At 40.8% G+C, this 20141-nt stretch overlaps 2 protein-coding genes across 4 annotated transcripts in view; one reads left to right on the plus strand and one right to left on the minus strand.

The window, feature by feature from the left end:
* The first annotated feature begins 1229 nt into the window (after window positions 1-1229).
* Window positions 1230-8518, plus strand: c21h2orf88 (chromosome 21 C2orf88 homolog). Of its 3 annotated transcripts, none has more exons than XM_071207081.1 (3): window positions 1230-1676; window positions 3028-3242; window positions 3945-8518. In XM_071207081.1, exons 2-3 carry the CDS (start codon window positions 3197-3199, stop codon window positions 4229-4231), a joined length of 333 nt encoding a protein of 110 aa, XP_071063182.1. In that variant the 5' UTR covers window positions 1230-1676; window positions 3028-3196; the 3' UTR covers window positions 4232-8518. The 3 variants fall into 3 exon arrangements, with proteins under 3 accessions (XP_071063182.1, XP_071063184.1, XP_071063183.1); XM_071207083.1 differs by having other exon boundaries at window positions 3028-3237; XM_071207082.1 differs by having other exon boundaries at window positions 3028-3232.
* Window positions 8519-18441: 9923 nt separating this feature from the next.
* Window positions 18442-20141, minus strand: part of hibch (3-hydroxyisobutyryl-CoA hydrolase) — a 46331-nt gene continuing 44631 nt past the window's right edge. Inside the window, exons 13-14 of the mRNA XM_034109912.2 lie at window positions 18742-18775; window positions 18442-18600 (exon numbers count right to left, since the gene is read on the minus strand). Coding sequence (XP_033965803.1) covers window positions 18485-18600; window positions 18742-18775 — 150 coding nt within the window. The 3' untranslated portion in view covers window positions 18442-18484. The remainder of the gene's footprint in view (window positions 18601-18741; window positions 18776-20141) is intronic.

Consider the following 20141-nt stretch of genomic DNA (forward strand, 5'->3'; position numbering starts at 1 on the left):
GAAAAGTAATATGGATTAAATCAGCCATTTGAAAAAGTGGTGGGGGCATGTCCCAAATGTCCCTGATGTAATCAAATCAAATCAAGTTTTATTTATGTAGCACATTTATAAACGATTTTTGGTCGAGCCAAAGTGCTGTACATATAATAAAAATAGCCTACAGTAGAGACACTCTGTAAATTACACCTATGTCCCCAATTACACCTATGTCCCCAACACTGGTGCTGAGTACTTTAAAGGACTCCTATTATACTATTTGTGTTACAAGTGTTTTGCTCAAAATACCAAAGAGATCACCCATTTCAAAGAGAGAGCTCAGGAGAATTCTACCTAGATACTCAGGTAAATGCTGCCGTGAATAAACGCCATATTATGTTCCAAACAAGATCAAGGATTATTTCTGAAACAGTATATGGAGCTCAAATGCTATTTCTCTCATGGGTTTACCACAAGGTGAGTACCTTTTTATATCCTGCTTTTTTACACATCTCTCCAGTACAGTGTTAGGATGCTTGCTAATGTTAACAAAGACCATATTACTTCCAAAACACGTCGCACATTGTTTCTGATACAGTGACGTTTCTGATAGGGCCGTGGGTGTAAAGCTGTCACTTTGTGACTCTCCTTATGCACCGGGGACACATATCTGTATAAAAGACATCTAAAAGTGCATTTTGTATTATAGGGGACATTTAAAGGTAGGGTAGGTAAGAATGGAGAAACCAGCTTGAGTGCGCTAGAATTTGAAAGTACGCAGCCGAAAAAAATCTGCCCCTTCCTTCAGACTTCCTTACAGAGCCCCTCCTCCAACACACACGAACGCGCACATGACCAATGAGGGCACGAGATAAGTTTGTTCACGAGATGGAAGGCTGACAGGCAGGTAGGCCATCCAGTTACTTTAGCCGGGCCTGCTAACATAATTGGTCGTGCTTTTTACAGCGACACGGCTTCCACAGATGACATTTTCTTATGTATTTATTATTGTCAAAGTGTTTAATGTATTCATTGCTATCAGGATGTTAAGAGCATTCCATGGAATATAACAACAATTGTTTCTGAAGTGAATTACCTACCCCACCTTTAAGAACAATGGTTATAAGAGGCGCATATAACCATTTCCAGGTGGCAGTGCTTACTTAGTACTGCCACCTGGCGGACTCAGTAAATCCGCCAGGTGGCAGTGTTGCTCCAGTCCGCCGCGGTGCTCCCTCGGAGCCGCGGTGTGTCAGTGCGTAGCGGCCGGACTCTCCTCCTCCTCCTGAGCTCGGGAGTTCCCGGAGAGTCAGTCAGAATGAAGCTGGATCACAGCTGACCTCTCCCTCCACTGAGCAGCTCCTCTCCACCGGGGTGAAGGCAACAGGGAGCCCGTCTGCCGGCCCGGATCCCCCGCACAGAGATTATTTTTGCAATCTGGTGTGGAGCTCTTCATGCTGCAGAAACAGAAACAGGGAGCAGCAACTTTAAATATCATTTTGTTTCTCACACAAACGTGCAAGTCAACCCGCTTGGATAGTGTTTGGAGATCCGAGTAGGAGGGAGGGGATGCGGCGCGGCAGCACCTGATGTCTGGATAATCTTTTATTTGAACGACCTTGGGTTCTACTCCTTTCTCTGGATTCTTTTATTTGTGTCGGAATGGAGAAAGCAGCCGCATTAGCCACACTCATTTAAAAGTATGTACAGAGCTAGTATCACACTCATCCTGTTGACACGTTTAATCTCATGTTTGCTTTTCCCACTGAGGCTCAGTTTGTGTTTTTTAAACAGTAATGTGGTTTAATCCAAATCCCAGCATGTCTGACAGATAGTGGATGCTCCCACAATTGCGGTGTATCAACATTGAGATGTTTTACAGGAATATAACAGAGGGTTTTGTGAGTGCACCTCCAAAATGTTGTTAGACTCTGAGGGAGACTCCCTGCTGACATGATTCACAGCTTGGTGTTGTGCAGCTTTTCTGAATGAAGCACATGTTTGCAGTGTTCCAGGGCCTGTCGTCCTGGAGCCTGTCAGTGGAACAGATGGAGAGTCAGGCTTACAGCAGCACAGCCGCACAGCACCAGGGCACTCCGATAGAGACAGACGTCCCCCGTGCCATGCAATACAAATTAGGGCGAGGAATTGAGTCACTGGGTGGAGGTGGGGGGGATGAGTAACACTTGATGTGTTCAAAAGTGGTGAGGCCTTGACCTGGGCTTGGGTCAGCTCTGTAGGCTGACTGATGGAAAATAAATGACTGAAATCCTCCCTCTATGCTTATAATCTTTTGTTATTTTATTTATTTATTTTCATTTTATTCCAGTTTTATTCAGTCCTGCATTGGTATTACGTTTTCTTTTTAATCACAAAGCTATGTGTTACTCTGGTTATTACTTTTGTGGGGAGATAGTATTGTTTCTTTTATTTGTAAATTCAACATTCAAAGGTTTTATTGGTATATGAACAGTGTAGATATGGCAATGAAAATGTGAAGTCCCAGGCTCCTTCAACAATGCATCATAAATATGACATTAAACAATAAAACAAATTAAAAACAAGAAAAATAGTGCAAGAAGAACAGAGTGCAAGATTATGTTGCAAGAACAACGTGCAAGTAATGGAGGTAAAGTAAACTATTTACATGTCAGTGAAAATAAATAAATACAATTTGCTAAATAATGCAGAGAATTCTGAAAGTGAACAAGTAATGCAGGAGTCTTAAGACATGTACATAGGATACGATAAGAAGAAGCAGCCTGTGGCTTGTCTACGTGTCTGGTTTGTGAAGCAGTTCACTTTGAGAATGAACAGTTCTATACTGTAAATACACAGGTCAAATGTACGATTGAGGGTCTTTGAGCATGTTTTACGGTGTTGTTGTGTATTTATTAAAACTATTTGATCGCAGGTTCCTCAACAGTGCGTTTACAAGACATTAAAAACAACATTAGTCCTTGTTTGATGAAGCTGCTGTAATGCAAGTACAATTTCAGACGTTTGATTTGCTTGAGCTTGTTTGATCTGTTTGACTCTTTCTCTCTGCAGTCGCAATGAGGTTTCAGCAGGAAGCGAGAGGGATGGGCCCCCAGCACCTTCTAGATCTCCCCCTCTGATGTGTCTCACATGTTCAGACATGGACGGGAGGGGGAGTGGATGACAGGAGCGCAGTGAGGGCAAGGGGAAGCATCGAGCTGAGCAGACCGTTAAAACTTCCATGTGTGACATCTCACTCAGTCTCTCCCACCCTACAGTAAGGCAAGGCACGTTTATACCGCACCTGTCAACACACGGCAATTCAAATGCAGATACATTTTATAAAATGGCATTGAACAGGAAAAAACTCTCATTTAAAAGCAGAGAATATAATAAACATAGATCCAGCTAATATAGAATAACACAGGTTTTATACAGTATGAGTAGTTCAATTAAAAGCAGCGGAAAAGTCTTACAAAGTAGTCAGAGTTGCAGCTGACCTGAAGTTCTCTGGGAGTTTGTTCCAGATATTTGGAGCATAGTAACTAAACGCTGCTTCTCCATGTTAGCAGCAGAGCCTTCCCAGAAGACCTGAGAGTTCTGGATCTTTCATAATGTATTTTGAGCCTAAACCATTCAGTGCTTTATAAACCAGCAGCAGTATTTTGAAATCTATTCTTTGACACACAGGAAGCCAGTGTAAAGACTTCAGAACAGGAGTGATGTGATCCACTTTCTTAGTGTTAGTGAGGACTCGAGCAGCGGCGTTCTGAATCAGCTGCAGCTTCCTAATAGAGTTTTTAGTGAGACCTGTGAAGACACCATTACAGTAGTCGAGTCTACTGAAGATCCAGACTCCAAATCCTGCTTTGATATTATTCCTTTAATCCTAGATAATATATAATTGTTTTAATGTAACTGTTGAAATTCAGATCTGTTGTTTTGAACATTGCTCAGCGCTGTCTTTTATTCACTCCTTCTTGTTACAGTAAATCAATGCAACATCCTCCAGAGGATGGGGTGTGTGAAATCCAAGAGGAGCGACTCCGCAGCCCAGAATGCAAACTCCAGAGTGGAAGGCAGGGCGAGGGGGGAGAAGGCCTACCTGGTGCACTCGGAGACGGGCTGGGTGGAGGGCTCCCCCCGCACCAACCCCGTGCTGATGGAGTACGCTCACAGGCTGTCCGAGGAGATTGTGGCCCGGGCCGTGCAGCAGTGGGTGGAGGTGGACCGCCGCTACGGAGACATCCCATACATCGAGTGTGACGTGCCATGACACGGGGAGGAGGGTCTCAGCCCTTGATACTTGAGGTGGCGCAACAAGGCCAATAAACACCTTCATTCAGAATGCATCCCTCTGCTGTGAGAAGAGATGTGAATGAGCTGCCAGTAATTCAGTTCGACCTACTTTTGGATTGGATTACTCTTGGAGTGAACCTAAAAACCTTTCTTCTTCTCTTTCTCTTTCTCCTCCTCTTCCTCCTCGTCCCGCTCGCATTCCTGTGATTAATTGTAAAAGTTGGATTCTGTTGGTGTTCAGCTGGATGTGCTTCTAAGATCTTATTGGTTCTCTCTGTGGCTGGACTCAAAGCAAGAAGCTATCAGATATTGCTTGGAAATGTGATGTCCCTCTTTGCAAAGCCTATCCCGGCCCTCGATGCTGTCCAGATGTCCCTCCTCTTACGGGGGGAGGTTGTTATTATTAGATCCCTTCATTTGGTGGCATCATCAGGTACCCTAACCCTCCTTCAACGAGTCCAGGAAATAATGTGCACAAATGATGTTTCCTGCACTCCAGGATATTGATTGGGAATTTTTTTCTGCTGATCTCTCAGCAGAACCTAAAGCATAAGAAAGGATTGACACACTTTCCAGAAGGATTTGGCTGGCAACAGAACTTGGTTTTCCTCAAAGTGTTTCAGGCCTGTTCTTTTGTCAATATTGTGTAATTTTAACCAGGAAATACTGCCCCATGGAGAAAGAAGCACAAATATACAAACCTCGATAACACATAGCACTTCAATCCAGTCCGTATGTGACTTCAAATGCGTTCCTGCGGTTACATAACAGAGGGCAGCGATACTAACCAGGGAAGAGCAGATTTATTTGGAGAAGAGGTTCAGAACCACCAAAGCCCTTAAGAATGAGCTGGATCACATTCCACAGATCAGCTCTGTGCACAAATGCTCTAAATGATGTCATTGAGATTTGCCCAAAATGCAAGTATTATTGCTAGCTTGTCTGTACTGCACATGATAGAGGACACACTTAAACTGCCACACAATTATTAAATATCATTACAGCAGTAGGAATCAGTGAATATGAGAATACTTTCAATGTCTATAAAACATTTTAAATCACACTTTTAATCTGCTTATAGCACTGTATTATTACTGTAGGTCAAAAGTCCTTGTGAATATTCATAATGCTTTAAGACAATGAACATCGCACATAAAGCATTTTCTAATGATTAAGGTCATGTATCAAAATAAGATTTTTGAAATGCCGGTCACTCATTAAGCTTTAGACTTTTTTACATACCTTAAAAAAAAAGACTATTTTAAAATAACTTTTAAGCCGCTTGTAATATATTATATCTGCCTATCCCTCAGGATAGATAACAGATCGAGCATTATAATGTTTCGCAACAATGGGAATTTATTATTGTACTTACAAAAAAAGAGTCAGTGAGTGAGCAGTATTTATAAAGTATAATGATAAAAGTCATCAGCAAATGCATTATAATGTGTTATTATTGTTATCAAGCTGTATTCATATTTATGGGTGCTCATAACTATATGACAGCGCTATAAACAGATTATAAAGTATTATAAGTATGATGCATAATAGAAATACAAATTGCAAGTAAATACTCCAACGCAAGCCAATAAGCCATATAAAACAGTGGTGGAAGTCTTTCCCTCCACTTGCCTTTTCCGTTACAGTTCTGGATTGACAGAAAACTGGCAAACAACAAGGTATCACACAGTTGATACAGATTGTATTTGGGAAATCTAACTACTGCAGATGTCAAATGCTTATTTTAGTGAAGAGCAGCATCATAGAGGGTGCAGTGAGGACGTATTTCTGTAGGCAGACCTGTACATTAAAATTGCAAGAGCTTCCTCAACAAAAAGCAATGAGATTTCTCCATTGGATTTTGTTATATGCAGGAAATAATCTCTGTGGCAAACACACGTTTATGATATACTGCAAGATATGCTCCACATATTAACACCACTTTTATAATAGAAGCGCAAATGCAATCGCCAAAAATAACAAATAAGCAAATACAAATCTTGCTCCATCTTTACTTCACCTCCGCTAAGCTAAAAGTGGCTAATGTTCGACATGATGACGTTTAGAAGTCTCAATTAGCCAGTTGATAGTAACCAACATTTTTGAGACATGTAAAAAAGCTTAAGACATCGTGTGTTGACCACATATCTTATTTCAGGAATCATAACAAAAAGTAATTAAAAAAACATTGACTTCAACCAGAGATGGGGACTCGAGTCTGCGACTCGGACTCGACTCAAGTCGCACACACAGAGACTTCAGACTTGACTTGGACTCGTGACCAAAAGACTTCAGACTCGACTTGGACTCGTGTGTTGGGACTCGTGAACAATCATTGTGTTTTCTATTTTTGCCGTATTAAAGGTGGGGTAGGTACATTTGAGAGAAACCGGCTCGAGATCGCTAGAATTTGAAAATACACAACCGGAGATAATCTGCTAGAGGCTGCTACTTCCTTACAGAGCCCGCCTCCTCCAACACACACGAACGCGCACATGACCAATGAGGGCACGAGATAAGTTTGTGCCCAGATGGAAGGCTGACAGGCAGGTAGGCCATCCAGTTATTTTAGCCGGGCTCATTACGCAGACGTGCGCGCCTATGTTACTACCTCGTAGTAACACAATGGCGACCGGCGGCACACCTGCGGCTGTACCGCTTGTAATTAGGTTCAACTACAAAAACTTCGAACAAAACGCCGGCGGCACCAACAAAAGGAGCGCACACTGCAAAGTCTGCAACATCAAAATCAAGGATGCTGGCGCAACAACGTCACATTTCATCAGGCACTTGAAAAGTCACCCGGAGAGGTCAGTCACATTAACGCATATGGACGGTTAGCAAACATGTTTAGCTCAGCATCAGCTATGTAATGTTAATTTAGCTTGCTACTAGCTTTGTAACTGAATATTTGAAAAGATGAGTGAATTGCTTGTCACACTTGTTTGAGTTGAGTGGCGTTGACATCCAACTCTTGACATGACATAAAAAAGGTCGGTAACGTTAATCATTACCCGCTTTTAAGTACTTTTAACAGTTTCCCTGCGGGGGATTAATAAAGTATTTGTGATACTGATTTCTGATTCTGAAGTGTTTTGCTTATAAGTTGTTTGCATTTAGCTAAAGTGTGATGTTTGTCCTCATATTGCATTGCAATAGCCTGTTTAAAGTGATCATATAAAAAACAACTAATCAGTACTGATACTGTATGCTAATAGATATAGGAGTGATAATAACACAGTAAATGCTTTGCATTTCTTAGATATAGCTGTGCAGTATTCTTAACAGACTGGATAGCAGCAGACAATAGAAGGCTTATTACAACCAGAAGAGACATGAGACTTTTATTTTTTAGAGACTTGAGACTTGACTTGGACTCGTGGCCAAAGACTTGAGACTTGATCAAGTCTCACCCCACAAAGACTTGAGACTTGACTTGGACTCGTGACCAAAGACTTGAGACTTGACTTGGACTTGCAAAAAAATACTTGTGAACATCTCTGGCTTCAACACAAGGGAGCTCGGAAGTGCTAACATGCTATCTCTATTAATGTGTTCACAAGGTAATGATTTATTTCTCCAAAAAAACGTCATATGATCGCCTCCCCACACACGTCACTCTTATCAACTCCTAAAACATAATCCGCATTGACAGATTAATCTGCTAGGGTTGTCCCAAACATGTTGTGAACACACTGGAGATTAGGGATGACCCGCCATACTCCTCATGCTTAATCTGAGGCCATTTGTTTAGCTTTACATCAAATGATAAAGGTGAATGTCTATTGTGTTCTGTACATTTTGAGTTAAAATAAAACGAAAGGCCTGTTTCAATAGCACAAGAGCTGGTGGCAGTGTGGAGAGTGTGGATGTTGGGTTAGTTTTATAGTCCACATGCTAGAGGATAATGGGTCATTTTAAAACGACACATTTATTTCTTATGCTATACATCTAAATTGATTGATATCAGGCTCTACTGTGATGTGATCACTGCTAAAAGTTTAAAAGTTCACAAAAGATTCAGTTTCTGTAACTCTTGCAAAGATCAGGTCTGAGATTTGTATTAGATTTTCCTTCAACAGCCGTTAGTGTTAAAAAAAACGGTTTAAAATCTGCTTCTCTGTGAACGCCTATCTTCATCCAACATCCGTCTTCCTTTTGAGGCTTTTACCACAGACTGGCCGTTTCTCAATGTCGAGTAGAGCTGCTGCAGAGCCACTATTTCAAGTATACTATGTCATCGAGTGGCGCCCCGAAGGACTGTTTAAATGCATGTTAAATCATAAATATATATAAACACTAGATGACTCACCCGCGCTGCTGGCCAATGGAGACCGACGTTGCCACTTGGCCGCCATCTTGCTACAGGCAGTGCTCTCATTCATAACATTATGGTTTACTATTTAAATAACCATAGCTTGCTCAATTTTTAACCAATTTTCAAACGGTTTGGTTTTTTATAAACATCAAAGATGTAGTTATGATACTGCATACTTATAATCATGGACTTTCATATGAAAATAACATTAATCAGATAAAGCAATAGCTATACACACACACACACACACACACACACACACACACACACACACACACACACACACACACACACACACACACACACACACACACACACACACACACACACACAGTATTGTGTGTATATATTTCCATTTATTTTATTATATTGTTAATATTTAAAATAAATTATAAATAAATTATAAAATTAAAATACATTTATATTTTATATATAAAAATCGGTCTCATGTTACCACTCTCTAAGCCAAGAGTTGTTAAAGGTGGGGTAGGTAAGTTTGAGAAACCGGCTCGATATCGCTAGAATTTGAAAATACACAACCGGAGAAAATCTGCCACTTCCTTATAGAGCCCCTCCTCCAACACACACGAACGCGCACATGACCAATGAGGGCACGTCGGCACGAGATAAGTTTGTGCCCCGATGGAAGGCTGACAGGCAAGTAGGCCATCCAATCCGTTTAGCCGGCCTAAACGGATTGGTTGTACTTTTTACAGTATTACGGCTTCTACAGATGACATTTTTTTATGGATTTTTTGTTTTTGTTTTAGAGTTTTACTCCCTACATGGTGTACTTTGAGGGTTTTGACTCTGCAGACCGTTTACATGCATACATTTTTTTAGCAAGCTATGGTTATTTAAATGGTAAACCATAATGTTATGAATGAGAGCACTGCCTGCAGCAAGATGGCGGCCAAGTGGCAACGTCGGTCTCCATTGGCCAGCAGCGCGGGTGAGTCATCTAGTGTTTATATATATCTATGATATATCCAGAGTACAGGCCAATCATTATTGATATAATACAGAGGGCAGCATCCATAGGGCTACATGTGCTTGATGTCACCACCGACATGGGTAGCTCTAACCGAGCCATGTGAAAATCCTTTGGGGTGGACCAAAATAAAACATCGGTGCCACATCCAGCAACACCAGACAGGCAGCTTTATTTCATGCCCGATGTCCCACATCTGGTAAAAATGGAGTAAGAGAGGGACTTGAAAAACCTTGGTGGCTCTCTACTCATGTTGTTACAGTTGTCTTGGTTACAGCTCTCAAGTTTTTTTTGTTGCCATTTCCACATCTTTAGAAAATATGAAATAAAAAATTGAAGTGAAATCAACCTCTTCTCTGGAGAACAAACTTTGATTTCTCTGTCTTGTGAGTTTGCAGTCTTGCAGTTTTGCTCCTCCACCTGTAACATCACTGCCCCTCCACCTGCCATACAGTAGGTTACTAACAAGATTACTTATATAATACAGTGATAAAATACATGTTTAGTATGCTTACTTATATAAAACAGTAGTATTAAACTTACCTTGTGTTTTCACTCTCACTTAAGTCCCTCTCCCTTTGCCATCAATCCAAAATCAGCTGAGCTGCAACATTATACAGACAGGTAATAATCAACATAATCACAAGGACACAATATGGCTCTGCTAAAAACACTCACTCTTACACGCACCAAAGTTATATTTATCTAATATTTAACTCCCTCCACCCCCGCATACAATCCCGTTTAGAAGCCCCTCTTCTCTAATTCAACAACGTTGGACCAAATAGACATTAAGAGAACGGAATTTACAATTAAAAGGCTGTTCAACGTGTGTTGCTAACTTGCTTCGGTCTCCTAGCTTGATCTGTTATCTGTAAACGTTCCCTAAATCTACTAATTTAGGGATAATCCACTGACATCCTTTAATACACATGTTCATTTGAATCAGATGTACTGATAATATCCGCAATATAAATCTTTAAACTTCTTCTTACCTTTAAAAGTCCGTCACGAACGGTCTATTATGCTGCAACTCGACAGCTCTGCTAGCCGTGGCGCTAACTTCCAGGGAACGATTGAGAGGCTCCACGATCCGCCATTGCTGTAAAAAAGTGGTCCATTGGAGTGAACGGAGATGTCGTAACTCTTCTATTATATGGCTCTGGTCCCGACCAATCGGAGTACACTGGGCTCACAGCAAGAGCTGCAACGAGCCGTTTAGTGGAGAGAGTGAATACACATACTTTACAGAGATGCTGTATGCGAAACCAATGTGAGTTTGGAAAATTGCACAGTATAAATCTATTCTAGATGACCTCAACAATGGAATTATGATCAATGGAAATGGCCATGACATGTGACCTTTAAGTTATGTTGAAAAGAAAGAGCAGTTCTGCCTCTCCCACTGGTACAAAGTAGCTGGGTCAACTTTGTAATACTCGGTTACTCTTGTTATTAGCCAGCTAATAAATACAACCACATACACAAAGAAAAGCTGCAATTTCTTACATGTCCAAGCATCCTGTATCATAGCCATGCTAATAATGTTTATAACAAACCAAACCGTTTGTAAATCAGTCAAGATTTCAGAGAGTTAAGAGTATTTTTGTGCAGATCACTCACCTTACAACAGCTACCATAACGCGAATCAGAGTAACTGTTGACTGTAGCAAGATGGCGGCCGGTCAGCTACGCTGGAAAATCTCCCATGAGCCATCTAGTGTTTATATATCTATCATAGACTGTATCTATGTGTTAAAGGAATGGTCCACTCATTAGATAATTAATCAAAACTTCAGTATTTAGTGAAACGTTATGTTTAAACCATACCCTGAAGAAATCAGCGATATTCCCCGGTAAATAATGATTTTATAGCTCTTTTTTATCAAGACCTGTATATTCCGTCTGGCCGCCGCCATGTTTGCCATTTTCAGTAGTCACGTGATGGTCGTGACGTCATCCATGCGTTCACTTTGTCAACACACGGAAACATGGTGGGGTATTTCAGTTCGGACTCGTCAGCAGAGGAACAAGTTTTGACCAATGTGAAGAGATTGGATGGGGGAATTCAGCCATACATATCAGTATGACAATACGACACCCTCTGTCCTAAGACCCTCACATCGTACAAGGAAAAACTTCCGAAGAAAACCCACAGTTTAAAGGGAACATGGGAGAAACCTCAGGGAGAGCAACAGAGGAGGGATCCCTCTCCCAGGACGGACAGACGTGCAATAGATGCCGTGTATAAATTGAAAAGATAATACATTTGCAACATAGGTAGTCCAAATGTTTGGAAATGCATGTTTGTATAATGGGAAGATGATATAAGATACTATATGTATGCATGTAGTACCACCCTTGCTAGCGATTCCCTCTCTAGTTTAGCATACTCAGCTTCGTTGTCCCTGGCCATAGAATCACGATTTTATGGGGCCGGAAAAACTGGGGGGAAATACACACTAGCCGGTACTACGCTATATGGAAAGGCCACCAAAAACTGTCCTGGCCTGGACGCTAAAGGACGTTAAAACGGGGCTAGCCGCTGCAATGGAAATGCACTATAACATACCTTATTCTTACTCCGAGCACTACTTCTGCTCCTCCGTCGCTTCACACTTGCAGAGGGCGATTTCTCTACTGGCCGAACTGGTGTCCTGGTCGGTGATGACACCAGAAAGACCGATGGTACTGCATCTCCATTGAGTAATGGTTGTTCTTTAAATCCCATGTTATGTTTGATCATACTCTCAGAGTAGTCGTCCGGAAATGTGAAATGTTCGCTGCATACATGAGCCTGTAAATCTCTCGGTTCGGGCCGGCCACATTTCGCTAGCCACTGCCTCCGAATGTACTTCTTATGCTTACCTTTTGGCAACAGATGGAACCGAGCATTCCGTGGATTGTTCCTATCCGAATTATGGCAATATTTCGCGATACAGTGAGGCATATTTGAATAGAGAAACTACAGTAAATAACATGGAGATCAACGTGTCTTCGAAAACCAAACGCATGGATTACGTCACGTCCGGGAACTGGCGGCGCCCACAGTGTTGATGTTATTTCGGTATATAATCAGTTTAAAATCACTGATAATGTCATCGGATTAAAAAAAAAAAGAGAGAGACTGGCAGAGACTGGTCTGTTTTATCGGATGATAATTTTTAAAAAATGAGTGTCATGAGCATACCATTCCTTTAAATGCCCAGCATTCGGCGCCACTCGATGACACAGTATCTTGAAATAGTGGCTCTGCAGCAGGTATACCATGAGGTATACTCGACATTGAGAAACGGCCATTGAAAGGCTGCCAATAGAGAGCCGAAGTCCCTCCCTTTCCGGTGGAACTCCATGGGACCTTATTTCGGAAAGATTATGTATTGAAGTCAATGGCGAGAGAAAAGTTATCTTTCGATCCCGTTTGAATTGTGCCATGAATTATACATAGCCTATGATGTTTGTCAATCTTAACAAATCTTTTCCAAGTAAAAAAAGTCACAGTTTGTCGTGAAACTTTGAAGTTACACTTATTTGTCTGTGAAACCGCTCAATGAACTATATCTCTGGTCTCGCACAATACACGTCACCAACACCAGAATGAGGTGAAAAGTATTAAATGAGGTGGAAATCATTACAGTCTGGGCATGTTGAGAGCTGCTATTACACAAAAGGGGAGTTAGTCGGTTCCGTAAGAGCCAGCATGCGGGACCGGCTGTACAAGGTTTCTGTGAGTGTTAAATGAGTGTAATGTGTAACGTTAACGTCAGCTAGCTAACATTAGCTAACAAGGTACACTCCTGTGTTTTGTTTTAGCAACTCGTTTTCTGCGTAGGCTACCTTGTCCTTGCCATGTTATCCACAGCATACACAGCGATCATGCAGTTATTAAGGAGAAAACTAGTTGCTAAAACAAAACACGAGTGTACCTTGTTAGCTAATGTTATCTAGCTGACATTAACGTTACACTCATTTAACACTCACCTCTCACGGAACCGACTAACTCCTTGTGTGTATATACAACTCTCAACATGCCCAGACTTGTAGTGATGTTCAATCAATCAATCAATGTTTATTTATATAGCCCAATATCACAAATCTTACATTTGTCTCAGTGGTCTTCACAGTGTGTACAGAATATCAGTATGGCAATACGACACCCTCTGTCCTTAGACCCTCACATCGTACAAGGAAAAACTTCCGGAGAAAACCCACAGTTTAAAGGGAAAAATGGGAGAAACCTCAGGGAGAGCAACAGAGGAGGGATCCCTCTCCCAGGACGGACAGACGTGCAATAGATCTCCTCGTTTAATACTTTTCGCCTCATTCTGAAAGAAAGAGGTGAAATGTGCTAACGTGACGGCCGTCTTGGTGTGTGGTGACTGTTTAAATAGTTGCTTATCAGTTGTTTGGCAGCCACACCAACAGTAATATTTAACCTGTTAACCTACATTACAAACCCTATTTGGAAAATTCAAGCAATTGACTGATCTGTGAATTTTTTTTAAACAATGTCCTAATCCTTTTATTATATCAAAGTTTCAAGAAGCTTGTCTAAAGTCAGGCCACGATTAGCCAGAAACAGATACTTCTCTGTGTTTTACAGTGACCCAAAGATAGCAGCAGGGGAGTGTGGCTGTCTATAAAGAGGAACACACACAGATAAGCAGGGGCAGGACTCACCTGGCTGGGGCCTATACTACGAAGCTGGTTCAACCTAACCTGGATATGTTTGAGTTAGCCGGTTGGCCTAATCCAAAACATACGCGCTCTCGCTAAACTGTACTACGACGCTGGTTATCAAGTGGATCGCTCAAGCCAGCCGTGTCCTATCTAGTTAGGTGCGCGTTCACATGAAAGGGGTGGTATTTGGAGCATTCGACCAATCACAGACATGGAGAAGCGCACTGACAGCGCAGCGTCATACTTCCTGAATGAAAAGTGAACTTTAATACTAGTCAAAAATGAAGAAGTTAAACTTTAAACATCCATGACTTAAACACTTGATCCAGGATCAAAGCCACATAGCTGCACCTGCAAGGTGAACACAGCTGGAAACAGAACAAGTGTTTGAATGCGTACATTAACAGGTTTATGATATCACTGCCCCGTCTAAAACACGATCTGACTTTAATTACATTTGTCTCGAGTGTTTCGTCAACTTATGTGTTGCTTAAAATAATACTTCTGCATACAGTATGTGACACTGTGAGTGTTGCACGGCCAGATACGGCTCAGCTGACTCAGATAAGGAGATATGTGATACATTATGATGTGATATGAATGATAATGGGACACATCGACGTCTGCACTCAGTGTACTTATGTTGTGGCAGCTATTTAAGTGCTTTCTTAACGCTAATGTTATAATAGTCAGATTGCTCTGAAGATGGAGGTGATATTCTATTCATTTTAAAGATATACTAACTATGGATGGCATTAATTTGGCCTCCAGTGAGACTGTAAGGAATCTTGGTGTTATATTTGATCAGGATTTATCCTTTAACGCCCACATAAAATCAATTTCAAGGACCGCCTACTTCCATAGACGTAACATTGCAAAAATCAGGCATATCTTGCCTCAAAACGATGCAGAGAAACTAGTCCATGCATTTGTTACTTCTAGGCTGGATTATTGTAACTCTTTATTATCAGGGAGTACCAAGCAGTCAGTCAAGTCGCTTCAGCTAATTCAAAATGCTGCGGCTCGTGTACTAACCAGAGTTAGGAAAAGGGACCACGTTACTCCTGTTCTGGCTGCCTTACACTGGCTCCCTATAGAACACAGGATAGAATTTAAAATTCTTCTTCTCGCCTACAAAGCCCTTAATGGGCAGGCGCCATCTTACCTTAAAGAACTCATTATACCCTACTGTCCTACTAGGGCATTGCGTTTCAAGAATGCAGGGTTGTTGGTTGTTCCTAGAATCTCTAAAAGTACAATGGGAGCCAGAGCCTTTTCTTATCAAGCTCCACATTTGTGGAATCAGCTTCCAGTTTGTGTTCGGGCGGCAGACACCCTATCCGTTTTTAAGAGTGCGCTTAAGACCTTCCTTTTTGATAAAGCTTATAGTTAGGGCTGATTAGATTCAGCCCCTAGTTTTGCTGATATAGGCTTAGTTTGTCGGGGGACATCTTACTTCTTCCTTCTCTCTGTCTCTCTTCTCTCTGTCTATACCTGTGTCATGTTCCGATTAACCCAGCTTCCCCAAATGTCTTTCTTTTTGTTTTTCCTTGTACGATGTGAGGGTCTAAGGACAGAGGGTGTCGTATTGTCATACTGATATTCTGTACACACTGTGAAGACCACTGAGACAAATGTAACATTTGTGATATTGGGCTATATAAATAAACATTGATTGATTGATTGATTTTCACGTTCACACAGTCGGTGATTTTTGCCGGCCGTCTTTCCTGCAAAGGCAGTTTTTCTGTATTTCCTTTCTCCTGTAATATGACTTGATCGCTTTAAACTCCGCACACTGAGCTCTGATTGGTCAGCAGGCGGTGCTTTCACTGAGTTGAGCTCTTAGCCTGCAACCTAACCTGGTCCTGACCAGGTTAGCCGCTAAGCATAAGTTACCATGGAGATCTAGCCTGCTAAAAAGAGAACCAGCTTCATAGGACCGGAAAGCCGGAGTTTTGCCTGAATTTAGCCGGCTAAGCGAAAATCCTGCTTCGTAGTATACCCCCCTGCTCTCTTCACACTCCTTATCTGCTGCCAAAGGAGTGAGAAATGCCCCCTGGGAATCAGCGGTCAAATGAAACACATCGGCCTGTGAACATATCATTAATAACTTAAAATGTGTGACTTATGTTCATTTATTGTACATACAGTATGTGTGAAAACTGATGCCAATAAATCGGATTTATGCCTTCTTTCATTGGAGTACCTGGAGATTATTTACTGAAGGCTACCGAACAACCTCTCTGAGGGGCTTCCAACCTGAGTGTCCCCTTACAGTTGAGTGAACACACACCGGTTTAAAGTTCAGCTTGATGAAGAGCAACCGAAGGATTTACAAGAGACTGCTGGCCAGCGGCTGTTTGAAGCAGACACGAACAGTCTCTGTTTATGGCAGCTCGTTGGTCATAAAGCATGTGGAGGTCAGACTGTCTCACTGCTGCTCGAATATGAAACACAAACAGAGTGGGAGGGTTACTAAAAATGTTGTCCGTTAAAATGACCTGTTAAACATTTTTTTATCAGTAACCTAATCACATAATTAAAGTAGCGTAATAACTTTTTGTCTAGCTTAATGTCAAATTAGGACAATAGAACATTAATATCAATAAGATAGCTTTACTGAAGTGTATTCTGTAAGACAAAGGAGCAATGTAACGTCAAAAAATAAAAAAACAAGATATTTTAAATCAAAAAAATTGTCCACAAAAACGTCCTTTCTATTAGCATTTTCAAACATTAGTCAACAATGAAAGTGCAAAACACAAACTAAAGTTTACAAAGAACAAATACATGAGTGCGTTTCATAATATTTGGTACTTTATTTTAAAAATGTATTTTAGAATTGTAATCCTGCTAGTAATTTAATTATTTTAAATTGTAACAGTAATCTGATTAGATCGTTTTTCTGTAACTGTAATGGAATACAGATACCGTTTTTAGTATCCTGTTACATGTAATCTGTTACTCTTATTTCCTGCTCACACTTAAGAGGCTAATTAAAATAAGTAATAGAGTCAGACTGAATGTGATGCAGGTAGAGAAAACTGTTGCCAACACTAAAGGTTTATTACCCAACATGCAACTGCAATAAAACTTTCCTTTGTAGACTTCTTATCTGAGCTGCTGCTGATAACAAACTATAACAGGTCATAAAGCACCCAGCCTGAATAAATGAAGTTCTTTCACACACTCAACAAGAAAACTTCATGTTGTAATGTATCGGGATACCTACTGAAAAACAGGGATTTAGTCAACTTTAAAAACACAAACTATCACACACATACAGAACTGTATTTGTCATATAACAATCATGTTAATGCCTCCAGAAATAGGGCTGTGTAATTAATTGGAATTGTATCGAAATCACAACATGGACTAGCTTGATGTTCAAACTGCAGGAACCACAATATTGGTGAAAGGTTAAATATATGTTAAAATAACATTTTAATGAGATGCGGAGATATCCTGGCCTCCAAATAGTATTCTAGACTAAACAACACATATTCGTGAGGAAAAAAATTATCAAATCATGATCATTTTAATAAATCTTTCGATGCTAAAGGGAATAATAATGCTAAAATGATCAATCCCTCCTATATTGCAGTCGCTATATCAGTAATTTATTTCAAATCATGCAGCCCTCTTCAGAACACTGATACACTTCGAAATATGCCACTGAAAATGGATACATACTGGAAAAAGACAAAACAAAACGGGAGAAATGGATACATGATCCGCATTAGACTCAGTGACCACACTGCAGAAGATCAGAAGAAACGGATCCAAGTCACATCAACAAACACCCACAGGAAATGTAATAAAGCACTCAGCGGTGAGATCATCGCTCCTCCATGTATTCCTGTTTATGCTGCTGTGCGGCACGTCCCTTGCATTTGCAGCAAAAGAGAGTTACTGCTGTACAAAACACTGCAGAGCCAGTTTACTCCAAACATTTCTCATGTGTGACACAGGGCAGCTGCTCACTACCTCTTCAGCCACTACTTTAGATTAGTGAACATGAATCAGACCTTCTTCTCTTTTCCTCCACTGCAGAGGAGAAGCCTGGATTTTCCTGTAAAATGTCAACACAGTATTTAAAGATATAGAGTCAGATAGAGTCAGAGTATGTAAGTTTATGTAGTTCTTTATCTCCAGAGCAGTATAGCCCTCTCAGAAGGCCGAGCACACAGGGGGGGGGGGGGGGGGGGATCTCGGTGGTGGGTATGAAGTGTTCAGCATCAGAACGTCAGGTCTTTCTCCCCCAGAGAGGAGAAGCACTGCTCCACGCTCTCCTCAGACACCTCCTCCAGTGTGGACGGGTTCCACTTGGGATTCTGGTCCTTGTCAATCAGCACTGGAGACACAAAGAAAATCACAACGTAACAAATAATCAAATGATGTCAAGCAATGCAGAATAATATGTAATGATTCTTTCTGAACCCTTTAAAATCAATAGTTAAACTATGCTAAACTGACATTCACGGCAGTGACTTACCGGATCGCACACCTTCATAGAAGTCGCAGCCTCTCTGCAAAACAAACACTCCCATGAGACTCAATCCTCTTATGGTTTACTCCAGCAGATGAAATAATAGCTAATCTAAAACAGCTGTGCTATTATCATCATCCAGCTTTGGATGATGATGTATCACTTAAAAAAGAAAAAGTAATCATTATAGGATAGGAATGGGAGAATAAGCAATTTCCCTGCCAGTTAAGGCACCGGAATTGCATTCATTAAAAAATATAACTTTGCATTAAGAGTTTAATGTCAGTATAACTGATATTAAAAGGGACGGTTCATCCCAAAATCATAAATACGTTTGATCAATTCAGATTAGTGTGAGTCACTGAAGGTTGGAGATATCTTCCAGTCTGACCTCTCAGCAGTATAATACAACTATATGGCACTAAAGTTGTTGTTCTCAAAAGCTTCATTTTAAAAACTGATCAGCAATGTCTTTATCTAGAAATCATGATCCAGTTACTCATGATAATCTGCAGAGATGGTTTCATGTAGGAACTACTTTCTTTCTACCAAACTACTCGCCAGTGAGGGAGCCTCTGAGTGGCGCTCTTCCTGCTGCGAGGTAATACAGTAAAAGTAAAATATTTGCTATTTTAGAATGCTCACAACAAGGTGCTATGATTAAAAACAATGATCATTTGGACTACAAACGGTATATATTGGATAATTGGGGCGACTGTGGCTGTGAGGTGGTCGTCGTTCAATCAGAAGGTGGTCGGTTCGTTCCCAGCGTTTGCGATCAACATGTCGATGTATCCTTGGGCAAAATACTGGACCCGAGTTAATCCCGCAGCCTTGAGCAGGTGCACGTCTCTGTGAGAGGGCGGTGTGAACGATACTGGTACTATGTGACGCGCTTTGAGGGGTCGTAAAGACCTGATAAAGCGCAATATAAGTACAGTTCATTTATCATTATCGTGAGTAACCGAGTGATGGCTTCCTGATTTTTAAAATCGAATGTTTTTACACTTTGAGTTTACAACATGCACTTCATATCAGAGCCACCACTGATAACAAACTTTAACGGGTCATAAAAGATCCCTTCAATAAATAAAGTTCTTTAAAACATTTACCAAGAAAATGAATGTTACATTTACAACTCAAGAACAAGAAATAATTAACTGACTGTATGTGCATTGAGTTTATATTAAGATTTATATACATTTAAAAACTTTCAAAAAATGGTGATGGGATATTTGGGGGGTAGATTACAAAGCTGTTATGTTGTTGATTAGTGAAAATAAAATTACAAAATCAATAAATATAGAAATAGCACTAGAGGTTATATTACAAATATGAATGTAATGTGAATGAAATGTTTGGGTGACTGTACCTTTAAAATGATTAAAACCGACATTTAAACTATG

Source organism: Pseudochaenichthys georgianus, chromosome 21, assembly GCF_902827115.2.
Source record: "Pseudochaenichthys georgianus chromosome 21, fPseGeo1.2, whole genome shotgun sequence".
Taxonomy (NCBI): domain Eukaryota; kingdom Metazoa; phylum Chordata; class Actinopteri; order Perciformes; family Channichthyidae; genus Pseudochaenichthys; species Pseudochaenichthys georgianus.

Bases quoted from the DNA above. Each gene is read 5' to 3' on its own strand.
- c21h2orf88 (XM_071207081.1), top strand. From the start codon at position 3,197: ATGTGTGACATCTCACTCAGTCTCTCCCACCCTACAGTAAGGCAAG. The intron at 3,243-3,944 runs GCACGTTTATAC...TTCTTGTTACAG, and splicing joins CCACCCTACAGTAAGGCAAG to TAAATCAATGCAACATCCTC.